At 38.5% G+C, this 21,731-nt stretch overlaps 1 protein-coding gene across 16 annotated transcripts in view; it reads right to left on the bottom strand.

The window, feature by feature from the left end:
* The window catches only part of CLIP1 (CAP-Gly domain containing linker protein 1), a 144,986-nt gene that overhangs the window by 94,121 nt on the left and 29,134 nt on the right, over nucleotides 1–21,731 (bottom strand). For all 16 annotated transcript variants that reach the window (XM_043978686.1, XM_043978681.1, XM_043978678.1 and 13 more), the window contains exons 2-3: nucleotides 15,776–15,972; nucleotides 12,823–13,406 (exon numbers count right to left, since the gene is read on the bottom strand). In XM_043978686.1, coding sequence (XP_043834621.1) covers nucleotides 12,823–13,406; nucleotides 15,776–15,860 — 669 coding nt within the window. In that variant the 5' untranslated portion in view covers nucleotides 15,861–15,972. The remainder of the gene's footprint in view (nucleotides 1–12,822; nucleotides 13,407–15,775; nucleotides 15,973–21,731) is intronic.

The following is a 21,731-nucleotide window of genomic DNA, read 5'->3' on the forward strand; positions in this document are numbered from 1 at the left end:
GGGGGGGCGGGGCAATGAGGGTTAAGTGACTTGCCCAGGGTCACACAGCTAGTAAGTGTCAAGTGTCTGAGGCTGGATTTGAACTCAGGTCCTCCTGAATCCAGGGCCAGTGCTTTATCCACTGCACCACCTAGCTGCCCCGATGACAGTTCTAAAAAAAAATAAAATAAAGTAAAAAAGACAGATGCCCCTTAAGTTTTGGTGAACCCTAGTTTTGAACACAGTTTATTCAAACTCCATTGGAGTTATCCTCCAGAGGACACAGTTTGAGTGCAAAAAGAAGACAGAGTATTAAGATCCAAGGGTTATATGTAATGAGCCATATCTAGCAAATGCCAGAACAGAAACTGTAACTAGCACCATTGCTTTCACTTGTGAAATGGCAATATAAAAATGCCAAATGTTCATAAAAGCAGTAACTAACTGATTGTGTTATAACTTGCAAATTATCTATATTCAAGCCATTTCAAGGTTATCATAAGAGAGAAAAGAGAATAGATTGTGGGGCTGACTTTAAACTGACAAAGGTGGCAGAAGCCTTCTTTATTATAATTATCTTCTATGTAATAAAAAAAATAAACATGAAATAATTCTATAGGCCAAAGTTTTTGTTAGCCCAGTAGACTCCTTAGGGTTCATAACTCAAGACAATGATTGTTTTTCATTCCAAGTCAAATTATTTCAAGGATTTCCTACTACTGAGATAAAGTATAAAATGGCAAATAAATCTAAGGCACTAAAGGCCTTTTCATTCTTCTAATATTCAATGAGAGACTAAAATTTTATCTTACTTAGTCTTATAGTTAGGGACTGACAAAAGTGAGGTGACTTACTCAAAAGAGGGCATGACCGAGATTCTATTCAAGCTCAACAGTCAGACAATAACATCACTAACATCTTTAGGTTCCTTTTTAGCTTTAAAGTCCTTTTATGAAGCATCAAGTTATAGAAGAATTAAATCTGTGTGTGGAGGGTATAGCTTCAGTTCCTTTTGTGGTCTTTAATTCTTGAATTTGCACTTCAAAGTTTCTATACAGTTCGGTTCTTTTCATCAGGAATACTTGGAAGTACTCTATTTCACTAAAAATCCAGTTCATCTCCTATAGAATTATACTCAGTTTTGCTGGGTTAGTTATTCTTGGTTGTAAATTTATATCCTTTGTCTTCTGGAATAGGTATTCTAAGCTCTAAGTTCCTTTGTAGTGGTGGCTGCTAAATCATATGTGATCCTGACTATGGCTCCTTTGGAACTTGAATTCTTTCATTTCTAGATGTTTGCAGTATTTTTTCTTTAAACTGGAAGCTCTAGATTCTGGTCTTAATGTCCCTTGGAATCTTCATTTTAGAGTCTCTTTCAGGAGATGACAAATGGATTCTATTTCTACTTTGCCTCTGGTTCTAAGATATCTGACACTAGTCAGATATCTTCTTTAAAGATTTCTTGAACTGTAATGTCCAGGCTCTTTTTTTTTTCCCTTTTTGGTCATGGTTTGAAGGTCTGATAATTCTTAAATTTTTCTCCTTAATCTGTTTCCCAGGTCAGTTATTTGCTAATTCTTAAATTTTTCTCCTTAATCTGTTTCCCAGGTCAGTTATTTGCTATGAGATGCCTTATAATTTTTTCTTTGTTTTCAGTCTTTTCATTTTGTTTGTTTGTTTTTTTAAGTGAGGCAATTGAGGTCAAGTGACTTGCCCAGGGTCACACAGCTAGTAAGTGTTAAGTGTCTGAGGCCGGATTTGAACCCAGGTACTCCTGACTCCAGGGCCGGTGCTCTATCCACTGTGCCACCTAGCTGCCCCTTTTCATTTTGTTTTAATATTTGTTGTGTCATAGACTCATTATCTTCTGTTTTGTTTTTGCAGGGCAATGAGGATTAAGTGACTTGCCCAGGGTCACACAGCTAGTAAGAATCAAGTGTCTAAGGCTGGATTTGAACTCAGGTCCTCCTGAATCCAGGGCTGGTGCTTTATCCACTGCACCACCTAGCTACCCTGAGTCATTATCTTCTATTTGGTACACTGCAATGTTTGGAGTCTTTGTTGCCTGGGTAAGGTTTTGTACCTCTTGTGGTAAGTTATTTATTTCTTGATTCTCTATTCCACAGTTCTCATTTTTTCCCCATGTTTTCCTCTAGTGCTCTCATTTCATTTATTTTTTTTTATTTTAGCCTTTTTTTTTAAACTAATACTTGATTTCTTCCAAGAATTCAAACTGAACTCAAGCCTAAACTGTGTTTTCCTTTGAAACTTTGCTTGAAGAAGTCATTGTCTTCTTCTGGTTTTGTGTAATGAATATCTCCTCTACCATAATAGCTTTTTTTGGTTTTGTTTTGTTTTTCGGGGCAATTGGGGTTAAGTGACTTGCCCAGGGTCACACAGCTAGTAAGTGTTAATTGTCTGAGGCTGGATTTGAACTTAGGTATTCCTGAATCCAGGGCTGGTGCTCTTTCCACTGCGCCACCTAGCTGCCCCCATAATAACTTTTTATGGTAGAATTCTTCTTCTTTGCTCATTCCTCCAGCCCACTTTCTAACTTCGGACTTTATATCTAGATTCTGTGTATTTCTAGAGGGAATATCTGGGTGAAGCTTGTGTCCTCATTCATTCCAGGATGTCAGAGAAAGGCTCAAACTTGGGGGGGACCTGCAAGCTTTCAGTGCTCCCAAGGTATCTGATCTAAAGCAAATTCTGGTCACTGCTTTCCTGGTCTAAACTCAAAGAATTCCTCCGCACAAGACACCTGTGGGCTTGCCCAGGTTGGAATCCCAAGAGACTACTGCTGGTTCAGAATCAAAGAAATGCAGGCTCTCCTTTGGTCTGGGATTCCAACCTTGTCATATTGCCGTAGGCTGCAGTTTGGACTAAAGGCTGGATCCTGCTCCACTCCTGGAGTCAGAACCACATAGTGGATCCTTGCTTCTCACTTGCTCCTTGTTCAGTATACAACCTAGGGACTAGTGATATTCCACCTGTAGCACAGATCCCCTCTTCAGTCCAACCTGCATCTGTGAATGAAAATTGGTGGGTGTGTGACAGTTGACACCTATTCCTGCTCTCTGCACAGAGCCAGGCTCCAGGATCAAATATAAAATCCTCTTCCATTTTTAAAGCCGTTCATACTATGGTCCCTTCCTATCTTTTCAGTCTTTTTTGACCTTACTCCCCCAATTTCCTGATACTATAACATAGTATTTCCTGACTAGCAATCATCTTGTCTACCACATGTTTCAAAAGCCCAAAGCTTCTTACAAAAAATGTATCATCAAGAGTATGAAGAATATCATTGCTGCCAGTCTAACATGGCAGTACGCATTATTTTTCCTTTGATCATCCTCAAAGTACTTCTTTCTATGGAAAGTCTTATCTGTCCAGTCAGATACTAGAGCTGCCCCAATCTCCCACTTAAACCTTGATAGCTAATCTCTTTAGGTTTGTATGATGATCTGTTGGGGAAGGTCCACAGTTAGTCTAACATTTTTCAAGTAGGGAGGTCAGCCATCTAATCGTACCCAAAGCAGACTGGTCATCAGGATGGGGTATTTGTGGAGAAAGGGCATAACTCCTGACCACCCAATCCACTTCTTTTTAAAATTTCATTCCCTCCCTTGCTGTCCCCCATTAGGGAACCTGTTATATAAAGGGAATCCATCATTATGGGGTCAAGACCAGAGAATTACCCTATTTTAGCTACCTAAAATGAGACAAAAGGTAATTTCCATCTGGGGCCTTTAAGTGGCTTCTCACAAGCAAATCCTCTGTAAGCTCTCCAGGCAAATGTAACTAACTCTGTAAATGACAAAACTCTTGAGTTGTCTCCATTAGACTACACCCTTATTGTTCTAGTGATTCATTTGTTTGCTATTTAAACTTCTCCCTGAAATTGTACCAGTTTTTAGGTGGTGAAAGTTTGCTTACCCATTGACTCAACTATGGAAGAAGTCACTTATAGGAAAATAGTATTTAGGGAAAATAATGGGCAAGCCTGAGGTTTTCTTCCCACCTACACTTCTTTTCAATCTTCATCTTTATTATTCTGTCTATTCCCTTCCCTATAGCCTTTTTTTTTTTTGCGGGGCAATGGGGGTTAAGTGACTTGCCCAGGGTCACACAGCTAGTAAGTGTCAAGTGTCTGAGGCTGGATTTGAACTCAGGTCCTCCTGAATCCAGGGCTGGTGCTTTATCTACTGCGCCACCTAGCCACCCCCTCCCCCATAGCCTTTTATAGAGGTATAAAAAGCCCTAATAGAAGAATTGACACATTATCCAGTGGGAAAATCTTGGGTCAGAGATCTTGTTTCCCAACTACAGCCTAATAATTCTGCCATTCTCAGAACTGCCCCTATTAACAACCCTATGAAAGACTTCTCCAAATCACTAATAGTAAGAGAAATATAAATCAAAACAACTCTGAGCTTTCACTTCATACCCAGCAAACTGGCAAAGATGAGAATACTTGATAACGGAGAGGATGTGAGAAGATAAGCATACTACTGAATTGTTGCTGAAGGTATGAAGCAATATAAATATTTTGAAAAGCACTTCAAATTCTGCAAATAAAAGGACTAATATGTCTGTACCCTTTATTCCAGGGATTCCAATGCTAGGCATATACTCTATGGAGGTCACTGAAAATAAGAAGAAAAGTCCATATAGACAACAAAATATTTTTAGTGGCACTTTCTATGATAGCAAATAACCGGAAACAAAGCAGATGTTCATACATGAATGTAAATAGTCCATGAGTAAACAATGAAGGGAAAGGAACATCTTTAGGCTCTCGGAAAAAAAAAAAAAAAAAGAAAAGCTATAGAGAATGATTAGGGTAGCCAAGGGAAAGATTGATAAAGGGAGAGAAAAGGGGAAAAGAAACTTGACTAGATGAGGAAAAGAGACTCCACTAAAAACATTCCTTGAGGAAATCTATAAGAACCTTACAGGATTAATTAATCTGCAAGGAGTTGGTACACAAAGAGACAATGTCCTCTGAGAGAATAGCATGCATTCATGGATAACAACTTTCCATAAGAGAAGGAAAAATGGCATTCCTGAGGGCACAACTGGTATCCAAAAGTATAAGAAGGCATGGAATCAATGAGAAGATTACATGGCAAATGGGAAATAAAATAATGATGGGAGGGACAAAGGACAGAATCAGACTAAACAACTTGAGACAGAGGAAAACATTTCCCTTGTAATAATGATTCTATCCTCATTAACTCTCATCATCCAGTGATATTTCTAAAAGAGAGGCACAACAGCAAAAAGGAGTGAGGAGGAAAGAACTACAAGGTAATAAATGGAATTTGGATGGAAAAGAGAACTCTTTAATTGGCAATTAAGAAGCTTTGAATCTATGAGGGGAGAAAAAGAGGTTAAAGAAGGAATAAATAATCATACTGATCATGAAACAAAGAAAAAAGTTAAAAACAGGCAGAAAGATAAGAAAATAATGAGAAAAAGTAAAGAACTCCTTAGAAAAAAAGAAATTAGAAGGAAATTTTGAATTAACTACTTAACTGAGAGGGGAAAGGAAGAGAAAGAAGGGAAGAATTAAATAACTAAATAACAAGCAGAAAAAAAAATAAATCAATAAATTTAATAAAACTTCAAAATCAGATTAAGAGTTGAGAAATGGAAGTGGGGAGGAGGTGAAGGGTGAGGCCTGGAGGAAGAACTTTAAAGTAGATTAAGAGCATTGTGCCGTATAAACAAAAGTTGAGAACTATCTTTACATGTAACGGAAAAAAAAACTTTATTAAATTAAAAAAAAAAAAGAGCATTGTGCCTGGAGTCAGGAATACTCGAGTTCAAAGTGGGTCTCAGACACTTACTATCTGTGTGACCCTAGTATTGGTTCCAAAGGTTTGTCATGCCAGGGTGGGAGTGGGGATAAGCTCCCACTCTCTATAAAATGCTCCAATAGCGTGCATCTCAAATAGCCTCTTACAACTGAAGCCCAACTCCTGGCCTTCCTGTAGCAGAACTATTTCCACTAACAGGAGAAGGGGCAAAGGCGAGTCACTGGCACTTTAAAACCAGTCTCTTCGGGCAGGTGGGGCTCGTTAGCCTTGGCAGGCAATCTGCCTAGGGGAAGGAACCCTGATTTGAAACCTCTGCTGCCTTGCGGCTATACCCATATATGGGAAAGGCTTCGGGAGTTAACCCCAAGGAAAAATCAGGAGTCGAGTCCCTTAGGCAATTGGATGTTGGACATCACATCCCTCTGGCAACTCCTGCTGCGGCACTGGTGCCAAACTGTATTGGCTCTGCCTCTCCTTTGGATCCACTAGTGTTGCGGAGAGGGAAAATCTGCTGCATGGGCAACAGCTTGTTTTCCAATTGATCCACCCAGGCCAGCGCCCTGGAGAGGACACTCCAGGTACTTCTCATGGGGTAGATACAACACAGGATGCGGCAGTTACCGGTTATAAGTCACTCAGGAGCTGCAGCTCCCGTATAGTCCGGACTGCACAGCCACACTGTGGCCTGTGGCTCTTCAAGGTGCTGATCCATGGTCATCTGTGACTGATGGAGGCCTACAAAGACCCTAGTATCTTTGCCAAGAAAATTCCATGGACATTTAAATCCATGGGGTCATGAAAAGTCGGACACAGTTGAACAAAGATTAAGAAAAACTAATCACAGTAACAAAGTACTAACTTCAAAAGGGAAGGGGAACCATACACACACACAAAAATCCTAATTCAAAAAATGTATATTAAGAGGCACAAATAGAGGAAAATATAAAACTTATTTTCATAACGTTAAGTGTGAATGGATTAAACAATCCAAAGAATGTGACAGACTAGATAAGAAAACACTATGCTTGGTTACTTAGAAGAAAGAGATCTAATTGCAGAAGGAAATGGAAGTAGGACTACAACCAAAAATCACCTACCCGGTGAAACTAAGCATAATATTTCAAGGGAAAAAATGATCATTCAATGGAATAGAAGGATCTCAAGCTTTCATAAGATCAGAATTAAACAAAAAATTTTATCTCCAATACCAAGACCTGAGAGGCACCTAAAAAGTTAAAAAGGGAAAAGAAAACATAAGGGATTCAATGAGCTGAACTGTTTACATGCCTACATGAGAAGATGATACTTATAATTCTTAAAAATTGTACCACTAATAATACAGCTAGAAGGAATATACATAGACAGAGGGTATGGGAATAAGGTGAATTTGAGAGAATGACAAAAAAATAATTAAGGGATGAGAAAGAGACTCCTCTTTCTGGGTGCAGAAGGAAAGGAGAGGTAGAATGGGATAAATTATTTCACAAAAAAAGGTCAAAAAGCCTATTACATTAGAGGGAAAGATGGGAGGGTGGGTGATGGGTATCACTTGAACCTTAATCATCAGTATTACCTCAAAGAGGGAATAATATACATAATCAGCTGAATATAGAAATCTGTATTACAGGACAGGAAAGTAGGAGGGGAAGAGATTAACTAAAGTGTAGGGATAACTGACATAAGAGAGAATACCAGGGGAGACAGTAGACAGAAGCAAAACACTGTTGAAGGGGAAAAGGGGGAAAGGAGAGAGAGGACAAACAGGAAGAAAAATAGGATGGAGGGAAATATACAGTTAATCATAACTGTGAATGTGAATGGGATGAACTCTCCCAGAAAATGGAAGCAAATAGCAGAGTAGATTAAAAACCACAATCCTACAATATGTTTACAAAAAACACACTTGAAGCAGAGATACATACACAGAGTAAAGGTAAGGGGTTGAAGTAGAATCTTTTATGCTTCGGGGCAGCTAGATGGCGCAGTGGATAGAGCACCGGCCCTGGAGTCAGGAGTACCTGAGTTCAAATCCGGTCTCAGACACTTAACACTTACTAGCTGTGTGACTCTGGGCAAGTCACTTAACCCCAGTTGCCTCACTAAAAAAAAAAAAAAAAAAAGAATTAAAAAAAAAAAAGAATCTATTATGCTTCAGCCAAAGTAAAAAAAAAAAAAAGCAGGGGAAGGGGGCAGCTAGGTGGCACAGTGGATAAAGCACCCGGCCCTGGATTCAGAAGGACCTGAGTTCAAATCCAACCTCAGACACTTGACACTTACTAGCTGTGTGACCCTGGGCAAGTCACTTAACCCTCATTGCCCTGCAAAAAAAAAAAAAAAGCAGGGGTAGCAATCTTGATCCCAAAGCAAAAATAAACCTAAGTAAGAGATAAGAAAGGAAACTACATCTTGCTTTAAAAAAAAACACACAAAAATGAGGTACCATAAACAATGACCAAACAAGAGAGGGCACTATGAAATGTAAAATAGATCATTTTGATTATGTTAAATTAAAAAGCTGTTGTACAACAAACAAAACCAGTGCAACCAAGATGAGACGAAAAGCAGAAAGCTGTGAAATGATCTTTAGAGCAAGTGTCTTTGATAAAGGCCTTATGTCTAAAATATATAGAGAACTGGATCAAATTTGTAAGAATAGGGGCAGCTAGGTGGCACAGTGGATGGAGCACCAGCCCTGGAGTCGGGAGTGCCTGTTCAGATCCGGCCTCAGACTATTGACACATACTAGCTGTGTGACCCTGGGCAAGTCACTTGACCCCGATTGCCTCACAAAACAAAACAAAAAGAATATAAGCCATTCTCCAATTGATAAATGGTCAAAGGATAGGAAGAGGCAGTTTTCTTTTGGTTTTGTTTTTTTTTAATTTTTAGTGAGGCAACTGGGGTTAAGTGACTTGCCCAGGGTCACATAGCTAGTAAGTGTTAAGTCTCTGAGGCCGGATTTGAACTCAGGTACTCCTGACTCCAGGGCCAGTGCTCCATCCACTGCACCACCTAGCTGCCCTGAGGCAGTTTTCTAATGAAGAAATCAATCAATGCTTATGAAGAAGTGCTCTAAATCACTTTTGATTAGAGAAATGCAAATTAAAACAACTCTTAAGGGACCACCTCACACCTATCATATTGGCTAATATGACAAAAAAGGAAAATGATAAATGTTGGGAGAGGATGTGGGAAAAATGTAACACTAACGCACTATGGGTAGAGTTGTGAACTGATCAAACCATTCTGGAGAACAATTTGGAACTATGTCCAAGGGACAACTAAACTGACCCAGCAATACCAATACTAGGTCTGTTTTCCAAAGAGATAAAAAAAAACCGGAAAAAGACCTACATGTGAAAATATATTTATAGCAGTCCTTTTTGTAGTGGGAAAATATTGGAAATTGAGGAAATGCCCATCAATTGAGAAATCGCTGAACAAACTGTATTTTATGATTGCAATGGAATGCTGTGGTACAGTAAATGAACAGGCAAATTTCAGAAAACCTGGAAAGACTTGTACAAACTGATGCAAAGTGAAACGATCAAAACCAGGAAAACGTTGCACACGGTATCAGCAATATTGTGTGATGCTCAACTATGAATGTTTTCATGCCCATAACAAAATATTCATAGTAACATATACATATCATACATAACATACATAAATTCATATGCATATCAAAATATTCATAGAACGTTTTTGTGGTAGAAAAAAAAGGAAAAACCAATAAGGGAACCTAGAGATCGAAGAATCGTTAAATGAACTGAAGGTAACGTAATATCGTTGTATCCATAGCAAGGATAAATGCAAAGAGTTCAGAGCAACATAGGAAAATGTATATGAACTAATGCAAAGTGAAGACAACAATCAGCCAAGGCAATTCAAAAGACTCATGATGGAAAATGGTATCCACATCCAAAGAAAGAACTATGGGTCTGAATGCAGATTGAGGCATACTAGTTTCATTTTTTGTTGTTCTTTGTTTTTTCTTTCTCATGGTTTTTCCCTTTTGTTTTGATTTTCTTTCACAACATGACTAATGTGGGGAAATGTTTAACATGATTGTACTGTATAACCTGTATCAGAGAGGGCTGCTAGGTGGCAGAGTGGATAAAGCACTGGCCCTGGATTCAAGAGGACCTGAGTTCAAATATGGCCTCGGACACTTGACACTTACTAGCTGTGTGACCCTGGGCAAGTCACTTAACCCTCTTTGCCCTGCAATAAATAAATGAATGAATGAATGAAATAACCTACATCAGATTGCTTGCTGTCTCAGGGGGTTGGGGGGAAATTTTGGAACTCAAAAATCTTACAAAAATGAAATGTTGAATACTATCTTTACAAGCAATTGGGAAAAAATAAAATACTATTAAGTGAAAAGAATTAAAAATCAATCAGAATAATACATGACTACAATAATATAAACAAAAAGAATATTAAAAAGGTGTTTAGTTCAAATTAAACCCAATGAGAGATGTTGGTTTCAGAAATAAGCCCCTCTCCCTCATCTCTCAAATGAACAGGCAAGTGGTAAGGTGGGGGGATGACTAATGTTAACTAGTCCATCAAACAACTTAGTTATATGGTCTTATCTGTGTACACAACTGCATTCCTCTAGTAGAATGTCTGCTCCTTGAAGGCAGAGACTTTTTTATTTTTATCTCTAGGTCCTCAGAGACTAACATAGTGCCTTTCACGAAAAGGTCATCAATAACTAGATGAACTGAATGTGTTACAAGAGAGGGAATTAAGTGGGATGGGATGGTAAACACTGGGAAATAAATACAGTTTAAAAAACAAAAGGCATCTGCTCTAAATCACTATTGATTAGAGAAATGCAAATTAAAACAACTCTGAGGTACCAACCTGACACCTATCAGATTCATTAATATGACAAAAAAGGAAAATTAATAAATGTTGAAGAAGCTGTGGAAAAATAGAACACTAATGCATTGTTGGTGGAGCTGTGAACTGATCCAACCATTCTGGAGAGCAATTTGGAATTATGCCCAAAGGGCTATAAAGCTGTGCATACCCTTTGACCCAGCAATTCCATTTTTGGGTCTTTTTCCCAAAGATCATAAAAAAGGGAAAAGGACTTTATACCTGTTCTTTTTGTGGTGGCAAAGAACTGGAAATTGAGGGGATGCCCATCAACTGGGTAATGGCCGAACAAGTTGTGGTATATGAATGTAATAGAATTCTACTGTGCTGTAAGAAACAATGAGCAGGAGGAGTTCAGAGAAATCTGGAAGGACTTGCATGAACTGATGATGAGTGAGATGAGCAGAACCAGAAGAACATTATACACAGTATCATCAACATTGTGTGTTGATCAACTGTGAGAGACTAGATTCTTCTCACCAATACAACAGTACAAGACAGTTCTAAAGGACTCATGATGGAAAAGGCTTTCCAAATCCAGAAGAAAAAAAAAGAACTGTGGAATATGGATGCTGATTGAACCATACTGTTTCTTTCAGTTTTGGTGCTGTTATTTTTCTTTTTTGAGGTTTTTCCTTTTTGCTCCAATTCTTCTCTTATAACATGACTAATGCAGAAATATGTTTAATGTTATTGCACATGTATAACCTATTTCAGATTACTTGCTGTCTTGGGGAGGGGGGAGGGAGGGAGAAAAATTTGAAATTGGAAATCTTATAAAAACAAATGTTGAAAACTATGTCTACATGTAACTGAAAATAACAAAACACCTTTATTCATTCATTCATTCATTCATTCACTCATTCATTTATTTATAGGGGGCTGGGGGTGGATGAGGCAATTAGGGTTAAGTGACTTGCCCAGGGTCACACAGCTAGTAAGTGTTAAGTGTCTGAGGCCGGATTTGAACTCAGGGACTCCTGAATCCAGGGCTGGTGCTTTATCCACTACTCCACCTAGCTGCCCCCAAATACCTTTATTTTTTAAAAAAGGCATCAATTAAACTTAAAAAAAAAAGAAGCTCCTTTCAGCTTGAAAATTCCTGAAATTCCAACTATAACATTTCCTTATACTGATGGAAGCCATTATGTGTTTACAAAGCATCTAGAAATGTATAGGTATTGAATAGATTAAAGAGATACAGAATAAGATATCTGGCAAGCTGGATGCTTTTGTATTGAACTTAAGTATAATAAAAAAAGGGCACTGGAATGTCTTAAGTGTATGACGCTATAAATCCATCAAAGCAGCACTTCAATTTTAACAGTAATAAAGCCAGAAAGCCAAACAGCACATGTAATGATTTCAGAGATCAAATAATCTTTATACCACATGTTCCCTGCTGCTACACAAAACTAGTACTGCTTTGCATTTTTTATCCTATGAGGCTTAAGTCTGATAGGCTGGAAGTAATGACAACCAGGAAATAACAATTCTAATTTAAATTAGTATTATTCTAAAATTTTAAGGAGGCCAGCATCTTTTTAGGTCTTTGTTTTTTTGTTTTGTTTTTTGTGAGGCAATTGGGGTTAAGTGACTTGCCCAAGGTCACACAGCTATTAAAGTTTTTTTTTAAGTGTCTGAGGCCGGATTTGAACTCAGGTACTCTTGACTCCAGAGCTGGTGCTCTATCCACTGAGCCATCTAGCTGCCCCCGCCAGCATCTTTAATACTGTTCCCAAGCCCTGTCTTTAACAAGGCAATAACAGATTGAAAAACAACCTATAGTAAGATCCAAGCAACTTCTTCCAAGTTTGATTTATCCATGTTGGTTTAATATCTGCTAAACTGTATATTACATGTTCAGTAAATATGTAACACTTTTCTCCTGGCTAAATCACTGGGGAAAGCTCAAAATGAATCTTTGAAAATTTGTGCCTATTTCTAGGCTACCATTGTGTTCCGATTTGTTTTCTTACAAACTTATTCTAATGAAACAACCCCAAGTGTAGTAATAAATCTAAGTTCGAGAACAAAAGCCCCATCGGTCCTCTAACAGGGGCTCTCATGTCACAGAGTAGCACTCACTGGGCATGAACGGGATTCTATGAGCACCGTTCAGACTCACCAAGACTCGGTCGCTGATTTTCAGCTCTCTTTCTCCTTTCTTTACGGACCCAGCTTCTGAAAGGTTGGAGAGAGATTCACTGGCAGTTTTGGCGAGGCTGCTGATCTGAGGGGGAGGAGGAGTGGAAGATTCCTTAGCTATGGGCTGGGAAACTTTATGGGGTATACCAGACTGGGACGGTGCAGCTGGAGATGAGGATGCCACGCTGATCACGGGAGTGGAGAGAGGGGATGTGGCTCTGGAAGTAGGAGCAGCCTGCATGCCATTGGCTTCATCATCTGTTAGCACTTTCCGAGTCAGTTTTGAAGGCCTTGTAAAGATGCCCTTTAAAGGTTCACACTGGAAATACCGAACTCCTGCCACTGATCCGTCATTTTTGCCAATTGGTTCATCCAACACAATTCCAGCCCACTGGCCTGGTGCAAATTGTGTTTCCCCAAGAAACTGGATGAATCCAGGCTTGTTGCCATTTACCCAAACACGTTCCCCAACTCGAAAGTCATCCACAAACTCTTCATGAGTCTCGGGGGATGGTGTACTTGATGTTTTATCAACGGATATTGCCTTTTCTACTGGAGCCGGAACTACAGCGGAAAAAAAAGGAGAGGATATCAGTGGAGATCAAAACTAATCCTTAAGCATATACAACCCAGATCCAAAAGCATGTGCACCATAGAAAGCAAAACCAGCTATTCTGTTTCTAGTATAGATAATTTTTTATTATTGTTTTGAAAGGAAGGAGAAAGATAAAAAAAAATAAACTTCACTTTAATTTCTACTTAATGAAACTTTTTACAAGGTATGACAGTGAGGACTGCTGTTTGCTTTCAGTTAAGATTAAAAAAAATAACAAAAGTTTCTCAGAGGAAAAGGTTAAATGTAAAATAATAATTATCTAAAATCATACACAACTCTATCTTAGAACATAGCCCTAACCTTATTTTTTAACTTCAGGTAGGTCACAGACAGCAATCTTTTGCAAAGTGTTTCTGGCTCCATTTTTCTGCTCAAGTTAGTCAACAAGAGTCAGTCAGGACCAGTAGCTATGGAGTAGAACCACAGATTCACTCTCTACCATCCCTAAAACTGTCTTACTCAGATATAAAAAGAGATGAAAGCGGGGCAGCTAGATGGCGCAGTGGAGAGAGCACTGGCCCTGGAGTCAGGAGTACCTGAGTTCAAATCCAGCCTCAGACACTTAACACTTAACTAGCTGTGTGACCCTGGGCAAGTCACTTAACCCCAATTGCCTCACTAAAAAAACAAAAAAATTAAAAAAAAAAAAAAGAGATGAAAGCCATACCAAGAAAGAACAGAGCTATGGAAATGAAGAGTAACACTTATCCTACTCTTCTACACAGCTCCTTAGGAAGGATATGCAATGACATACGTGTACTTTTCAGTGTAGTCATAAAATGCTAGAGTTGGAAGGAACCTTTGAGGTCCAATCTAAGGCCTAGCTGAAGCTAGAATTTATTCTACAATATCTCCAACAAGGACTCATCTTTTATATAAAGTGTTGCCAGAGATTAAGCTGTTTAAAAACTGCTTGTAGTTTAAGGAGTGAAAAGACAAAGAGATCATGAAACATTTTTTCAAAAAGCAAAACAAAACTACTGTGTGTTTTTAAAGACTGCTGATACTTTCATTTCAGTTAAACTATTCATTTAACATTTACCATCAACTAGGGCTTATGCTAGGTGCTAGAGATACAAAAACAAAAAAACAAATGGCTCCCACGACCAAGGAGCTTATATTTTATGGAGGTGTACAAGTTCTACACAAATAATTAAATTGAAAGAAAAATTAAATGGGGAGAAAGCACTAACAAATAGGATGGGGGAGATAAGGGGAGACCAGGGAAATCTCGATGAAGGAAGGGGCACTCCAGCTGAACCTTAAAGAGAGCCAAGGATTCTGAAAGGTGGGAATGAGGAAGGATTACATGCTGGGCATGAGGCAGAGCTTGAGTAAAGGCACAGAAGTGGAAAATGGAATACTGCATTCTAGTTTGGCTAGAGCACCATCCATGAAGGGGAGTCATGTAAAAGAAGGCTAGATAGATTGTAGAGAGCCTTAAATACCAAGCTAAGAAATTTGTAGACCTCAGATTTAGGAAGGTTATTTTGGATGTGTGTTAAGATGGATTAGAGAAAGAAATAGCTGACTAAGAAAGATCACTAAGGGAGCTCTGACAGTAGTCCAGAGGAGAAGCAATAAAAGTTTAACCTAGGGTAACCATGAACATAGAGAAGGGAAGACATATAAGAGATGCTTTGGAGGCAGGATTGACAAAACAGGGAAACTAACTGGATAATGGTATGCTAAGGAGAAAGGGGGGAGTCAAGGATGACTGAAGTTATAGATGTGTCGGGCAGGAAAGATGGTGCTTACCCTCAAAAGAGGAGAAGCAGGTTTAAGATAAAAAATAATATCTATGGGGGCAGTGGATAAAGCACAAGCCCTGGATTCAAATCCAGCCTCAGACACTTGACACTTACTAGCTTTGTGACCCTGGGCAAGTCACTTAACCCTCATTGCCCCACAAAAAAAAATCTATGGGAAATACAAAAGACAAAAGAGAGACAGATTAGTGTTAAGATACATAGATTTAGGAGTCATTTCCATAGGGATGATACCTATGGGGGCGCTAGGTGACACAGTGCTTGGAATCAGAGAGACTAGTTCAAATCCAACCTTAGATACAAGCAATATAAATGTTGGCAATTATTACACTGTACTAAATTCAACTAAACTGACTAATAAATGTAAAATTTTTCAAAGGAGTAAAGTCTGAAATTATGAAGGAGACATCCATCTCTAAAAGTTGATGAATTAAACTTTATATCTTAACATAAACTAGAGAATATAAATCAAAGTCTTTAAAAAAACAATACTAATATCTTTAGATTATACCATAATTTGATTGTATTTAATAAAAATGTAAAAATACCAGCAGCAGGTGTCTTCAAGGCAGTAGATCCAGGCTTACTGATCTTAGTAGGGGCCTTAAGCCCACTTGGTTTTAGCATACTCATCTTCTTTACTACACCAAAGATGTTTTTCCCCTTTGCTTCTGGTCACTATCTTTTCCCAACCATTGATACGAATGTAGGTGCTCCTATGCTGAAGTCAGTCTTTGAGTTAAACCTGCAGAGAAAAAACATACAAGCATATTTTTAGCAACCACAAAAATCATGGGGAAAGCACATTGATTATTATATGCTCAATTTATTTATAAAGCTATCTATTTTCCAAAATAAGGTAAAAGGAGTCCATCTTCTAATTTAACAGGGGCAAGCAAATGCTTCAGAATTTCAAGCCTGTAACATCTAGAAAAGAGTAATTTTTTTTTTTTTAATCAAGACAGTGTTTGACTTTAAGAAAAAACTTTTCAGGGGCAGCTAGGTGGCACAGTGGATAGAGCACCAGCCCTGGATTCAGGAGGACCTGAGTTCAAATCCGGCCTCAGACACTTAACACTTACTAGCTGTGTGACCCTGGGAAAGTCACTTAACCCCAATTGCCTCACCGAAAAAAAAAAAAAAAGAAAGAAAGAAAGAAAGAAAAAGAAAAGAAAAAACTTTTCTAGCTGTGTGACCCTGGGCAAGTCACTTAACCCTCATTGCCCCCGCAAACAAAACAAAACAAAAACTTTTGCCCTTTTAATTCCAGCCTGGGCAAGATAGGAAAACCAAGTCTCAAAATAAGGATGAGGATGAGGATGAGGATGAAGATGATACCCATCATCTATATAGCCTACACAAGAGGTCTCCAAACTTTTAAAAAATATTATTACTGTATTCAGCATAGTTTCTTTTGTAAACCTGTATATTTTATTACATGCATACAAAAATCCCCTCAGAAGGGATCTTTAGGCTTCACCAGATTACCAGTGTGGTTCACGACACAAAAAAGATTAAGTGCCCCTGGCATAGATAATACATTGTCTCATCTGCTTAAAAATTAGCTTCGAATCTCTCTTATTAAGTCCTGTACAGTCAGTCCAAAATTAAAATGGCTGAAATCCCCTCCTCCTCCTGCAGGCAGTGGATACAGGTCTGTCCTTTCTTATTCTGTTCCCTCTTTCATCAGCTACAGGGTCAGTATCTGTACTGGAAGTTCATGTCAACCTCTACCTCATAGCATGCTCCAACTCAGTGGAGTTTCTTTCAAAATACGGACTGTGGAGAGCCATATTTGTACAGAGCCATCAATACACACTGGTGTCTGCAGGAGGTTACTGGAGAGCATGTGGCAGAATCAGGGACTGTTTATCAAATGACATTTTACTGTTATAAATTCAGGAATCACAGCTTGGGCATATTGCACAGGGTTACTATGCTACTGCCATCATTGCTACCAGCATAGATAAGACAGAAGATGGCACCATGTGTCTCAATTCGAGGGTAAAACGCTAACCCTTGAAATGAGGTAGAGTGGAACTGAAGGAGGTTACACCTGACACACTGATCCTATTCTTTCTTGGCTTACTCCTTACCCTGGCCCCTATCTCTAAGGATTGACTAGTCGTCCCCCCCCAAAAAAAGTATTATTGTAGCAAGCAGGAATAGGGATCCAATAAGGTCTCTTGCCTCAGTCAAGAGTTCTATGGTCAGAATTTTGAGAATCATTACTTTACCCAAATGTGCTAACCTACTAAGTCCAAGGTTTTTCTCCCCCATGTTTTAGGGACCAACCTTATATCCCATTCATACGCAAATTCCAGTGCAAAGGTCTCTGCCTATGACATACAAAGCTTTTGGTTTTTTGGGGGGTTTTTTTGGCAAGGCAATGAGGGTTAAGTGACTTGCCCAGGGTCACACAGCTAGTAAGTGTCAAGTGTCTGAGGCCGGATTGACATACAAAGCTTTTGGATAAAAGAAGAACCAGGTCTGAATGTAAAGCTAACAAGACTACAGCATCAGCTTTCCCAATGCATATTCTTCTGGCTCCACAGATTTAGTGTTTTAAAACAAGGAACTCTGACAGAGATTTAATGCTTCAGTGAAGTCTTTCTCAACAAAATACAAAGAATAAAGTATCAAGGATTTGGGGGTTTGGGTGGGGCAATGAGGGTTAAGTGACTTACCCAGGGTCACACAGCTAGTAAGTGTCAAGTGTCTGAGGCTGGATTTGAACTCAGGTCCTCCTGAATCCAAGACCCGTGCTTTATCCACTACACCACCTAGCTGTCCCATCAATGATTTTTAGTTCCCAAATTTATTTGCTACTTCACATTATTATTAACAAACAGTATGTCAAACTTGCTTAAATGCAATTAAAGCTACTCAGAAGCCATAATGACTAAGATACACCTTTGTATGCCATTTTCAGGGCAGACAAAGCCACATTTACAAAAATCAACTTTAAGAAGTATGGAAGGGAAATCTTAGCAAAACAATTTTGGACCACTTTTCTTAGAATTGACTTCAGAGACATCCCAAAAAAGAGAAAAAGACCTAATCGTACAAAAATACTTATAGCAGCTCTTTTTGTGGTGGCTAAGAATTGGAAATCAAATGAATGCCCATCGATTGAGGAATGGCTAAACAAGCTGTGGTATATGATTGTGATGGAATATTACTGTACTATAAGAAATGACAAGCAGGATGATTTCAGAAAGGCCTGGAAAGACTTGTATGAATTGATGTATAGTGAAGTGAGTCAAACCAGAACATTGTGCACAGTGACAGCAATATTGTTCAATGAAGGGGCAGCTAGGTGGCACAGTAGATAAAGCACTGGCCCTGGATTCAGGAGGACCTGAGTTCAAATCCAGCTTCAGACACTTGACACTTACTAGCTGTGTGACCCTGGGCAAGTCACTTAACCCCCAATGCCCAGCCAAAAAAAAAAAAAAATATATATATATATATATATTGTTCGATGAAGAACTGTGAATAACTTAATTATTCTTAGCAATGCAATGATCCAAGACAATCCCAAAGGACTAATGATGAAGCATACTATCCATCTCCAAAGAAAAAATTGATATTGATGGAACACAGACTAAAATGTGCTATTTTTCACTTTCTTTTATTTTTTCTTTTATTCAAGTTTTCTTATACAAAATGACTAACATGGTAATGCTTTAAAGAAGTGCACGTGCATAACCTATATCTGAATGCTTACTGCTTCAGAGAGAGGGAAAGAAGGGAGAAAATTTGGAACTCAAAACTTTAAATAAAAATGTTTTTAAAAGAATTGCCTTTAGAATAGTTAGGGGGTTAGCCATCATCACGCTTTGTTCCCAGTGACCTTAAACTCCAAAATCAAATGCACCTAGAGAACAAAAATTTGTCATTATTCCAGGCACTCACAAGGATGTGCCACAGTCTCTAAATGCAATTTCCAAGAAAAATATTCCAGAAACTTTTGGGGCCATGGCAGAATTACTAACATATATATAACATTGCACAGTAACATTAGGGTGCATATGTTCTTCCTTCCCTCCCTCAGTTTTTAATCAGTGCCACAAAATATTATTTGTAATAAGGAATGGCTCTCTGGGATGGGGAAAGGGGAGGGACAGAAATTCTAGTGATATTAAAAAAAAGATCAATAAAAATTTATTTTAAAAAAGGGAAAAATCTATCACACTACTTTTTAGTCCCATCTTCTAGCAAGCAACCACACCCCAATTTTAAGCATCCTGTGCCACAGTACTTTAGCCAGTACATTTTTCAAACCAGAAATAATTAGAAGATGTTAAGGGAATATACTTTCTCATAGGCTTCCTTTAATCCACAATGAAAATAACAGGTTGTACCACCCCTTCAACCCCTGAGGTTGATTCTTCCTCACAAATACAGAAAAGACTTAGATACCTGGGAAATAGTCATAAGATGAATTCGTGAATAACACATTTGTTAAGCTTACTATGTACAAATCAGCACGCTAAGATAAGAGCAGGGGACACACACAGAAAAGACAATCTCTGCTCAAAAGAAGCTGACTTTCCAATTGTAGAGCGAACACAAATAGGAAGTTGCAGCCGCAAATCCGATGGAAGGGTCCTGTGGTTTTTAGGGTTCAAGGGCAAAGATAGTAATGCCTCTATATTGTCTTTATATCTGTAAAGTGACTACTGCTTCTAAGCAACCAAATATAATCGTTTCTTTTACTTAAATGTTTATCTTCTCAAAAGAAAAAGAAGAATTTTCTTTATTAAGAGCAGGACCGGGGGCAGCTAGATGGCGCAGTGGATAGAGCACTGGCCTTGGAGTCAGGAGTACCTGAGTTCAAATCAGGCCTCAGACAATTAACACTTACTAGCTGTGTGAGTCACTTAACCCCAATTGCCTCACTAAAAAAAAAAAAAAAAAAAAAAAAAGAGTAGGACCTAGATCCAAGAATGAGTTTCTGTAGGAGAGGACAAGTTAGGCTGGATGGTAGACTGCCACCAAGACAAATACCAACCTACATCACAGCTGTGTGATCCCTTTCTGCCTTTTTATTATAAAAGGTTTGCATTTCCTCTTGAGGACAGGAAGCTTGATTACTAAACAGCAAACACATGATGAACAAATGTCCTTGTAATACAGAAGTTTATTTTAATAGGTAAAAAAAAAGCCAAGCCTGAAAAAAGACAAGACAAGAAATCTGAACTAGATTATGTTTTGGGCCTGAGATTCAAGTTCGATTTGACCAGTTACTGAAGAGAAGATAAATGACTTGTGGGCTAAAGAGTACCTTATTTCCTTTGGTTACTTCTTGGACAGAAGTTTTTTGCATTTCCTGGGCTATGTCAGATGTAGGCACCGAAAGAAAAAGCAAAGAAGGGCATTCTATCCTTCTATTCAAACACAAATATTTTTTATTCTTTCCAAACTTAGGAGATTCATGCAGAATAACTTGAAATTAATTTACTCCCTTAACTAGAACAAGAACTAGAAATGAAAGATTCTGGAAGCTGTAATTCTTCGGAGTAAGTTGTATTTTCACCCAGTTTCTTTTTCTGGAGGGACTCTTTCTCCCACATAAAGAGAATATTTAATACTTCCCTTCCCCCATCAAAACTCCTTTCTCCAATCATTCGACAAATGCTGACTAACAGAAAAAAAAAAGGTTCCGCAGTTTTTCTAACCAGAGGCCAAAGCCAATTTAAAAACAAAAACAAAATACTCTTGTTGGACAAGTGGGAAATTAGCATGTCACTATGCCCGTAACCTACATTTATGGATTTAGTCCACATTATTCCCCTGCCACATTTAGCCAGGCTGGCGAGACTGTCAAGCACTCTCTCCGCACCTTTGCACAGACTGCTGGAATGCATCCCCGGATCACCTCTGCTCCCTCAAACTCCCTAGCTTCCCTTGACACCTCAGCACAGGTGCTATTCTAGGTACTACACCTAGTTCCCCAGATCATAAAAAGCTCTTCAAAATTGTGTGCTGAATTGAATTTCACCAACCTGAACCAGACAAATGCACTATCTCCATCTCAAGTAACATCAGGATTTAATTCACATTTTCTTACTTTGTGGTAGTACTGAAACTCCCATAATGGCACACCAGAAAAAAAGACAAAATGTGGAGTCCATACTTTAAACTGAAAATTCTTTTTATAAAATCAAGAATCACTTGACCACCTCCAAGAATCTGGAGTCCTCAGTTATTTGTTCAGACCCTATGCCACCATACATCATTTGATCATAATTACAATATGGATGTCAGTCCTCTTGCTTCTCAGTTCTGAAATTAGAAAAGTTTTTCATAACTTGCATAGAAGATGAAAATAAAACTTCAACTATCAATAAAATAAATTGCACTGTTGCTATTCCTTTACGATTTCCCCAAAATCAGGTTTAATCAAAAGCTACAGCATTCAGAATTATTTAGATAAAGGAAAAATCTGTTTTCTTGGAAAATGTCATGCCTAGAAGACTCAGAGGGAAAAGCCAAGCT

This window comes from Dromiciops gliroides, chromosome 1 (genome assembly GCF_019393635.1).
Source record: "Dromiciops gliroides isolate mDroGli1 chromosome 1, mDroGli1.pri, whole genome shotgun sequence".
Taxonomy (NCBI): domain Eukaryota; kingdom Metazoa; phylum Chordata; class Mammalia; order Microbiotheria; family Microbiotheriidae; genus Dromiciops; species Dromiciops gliroides.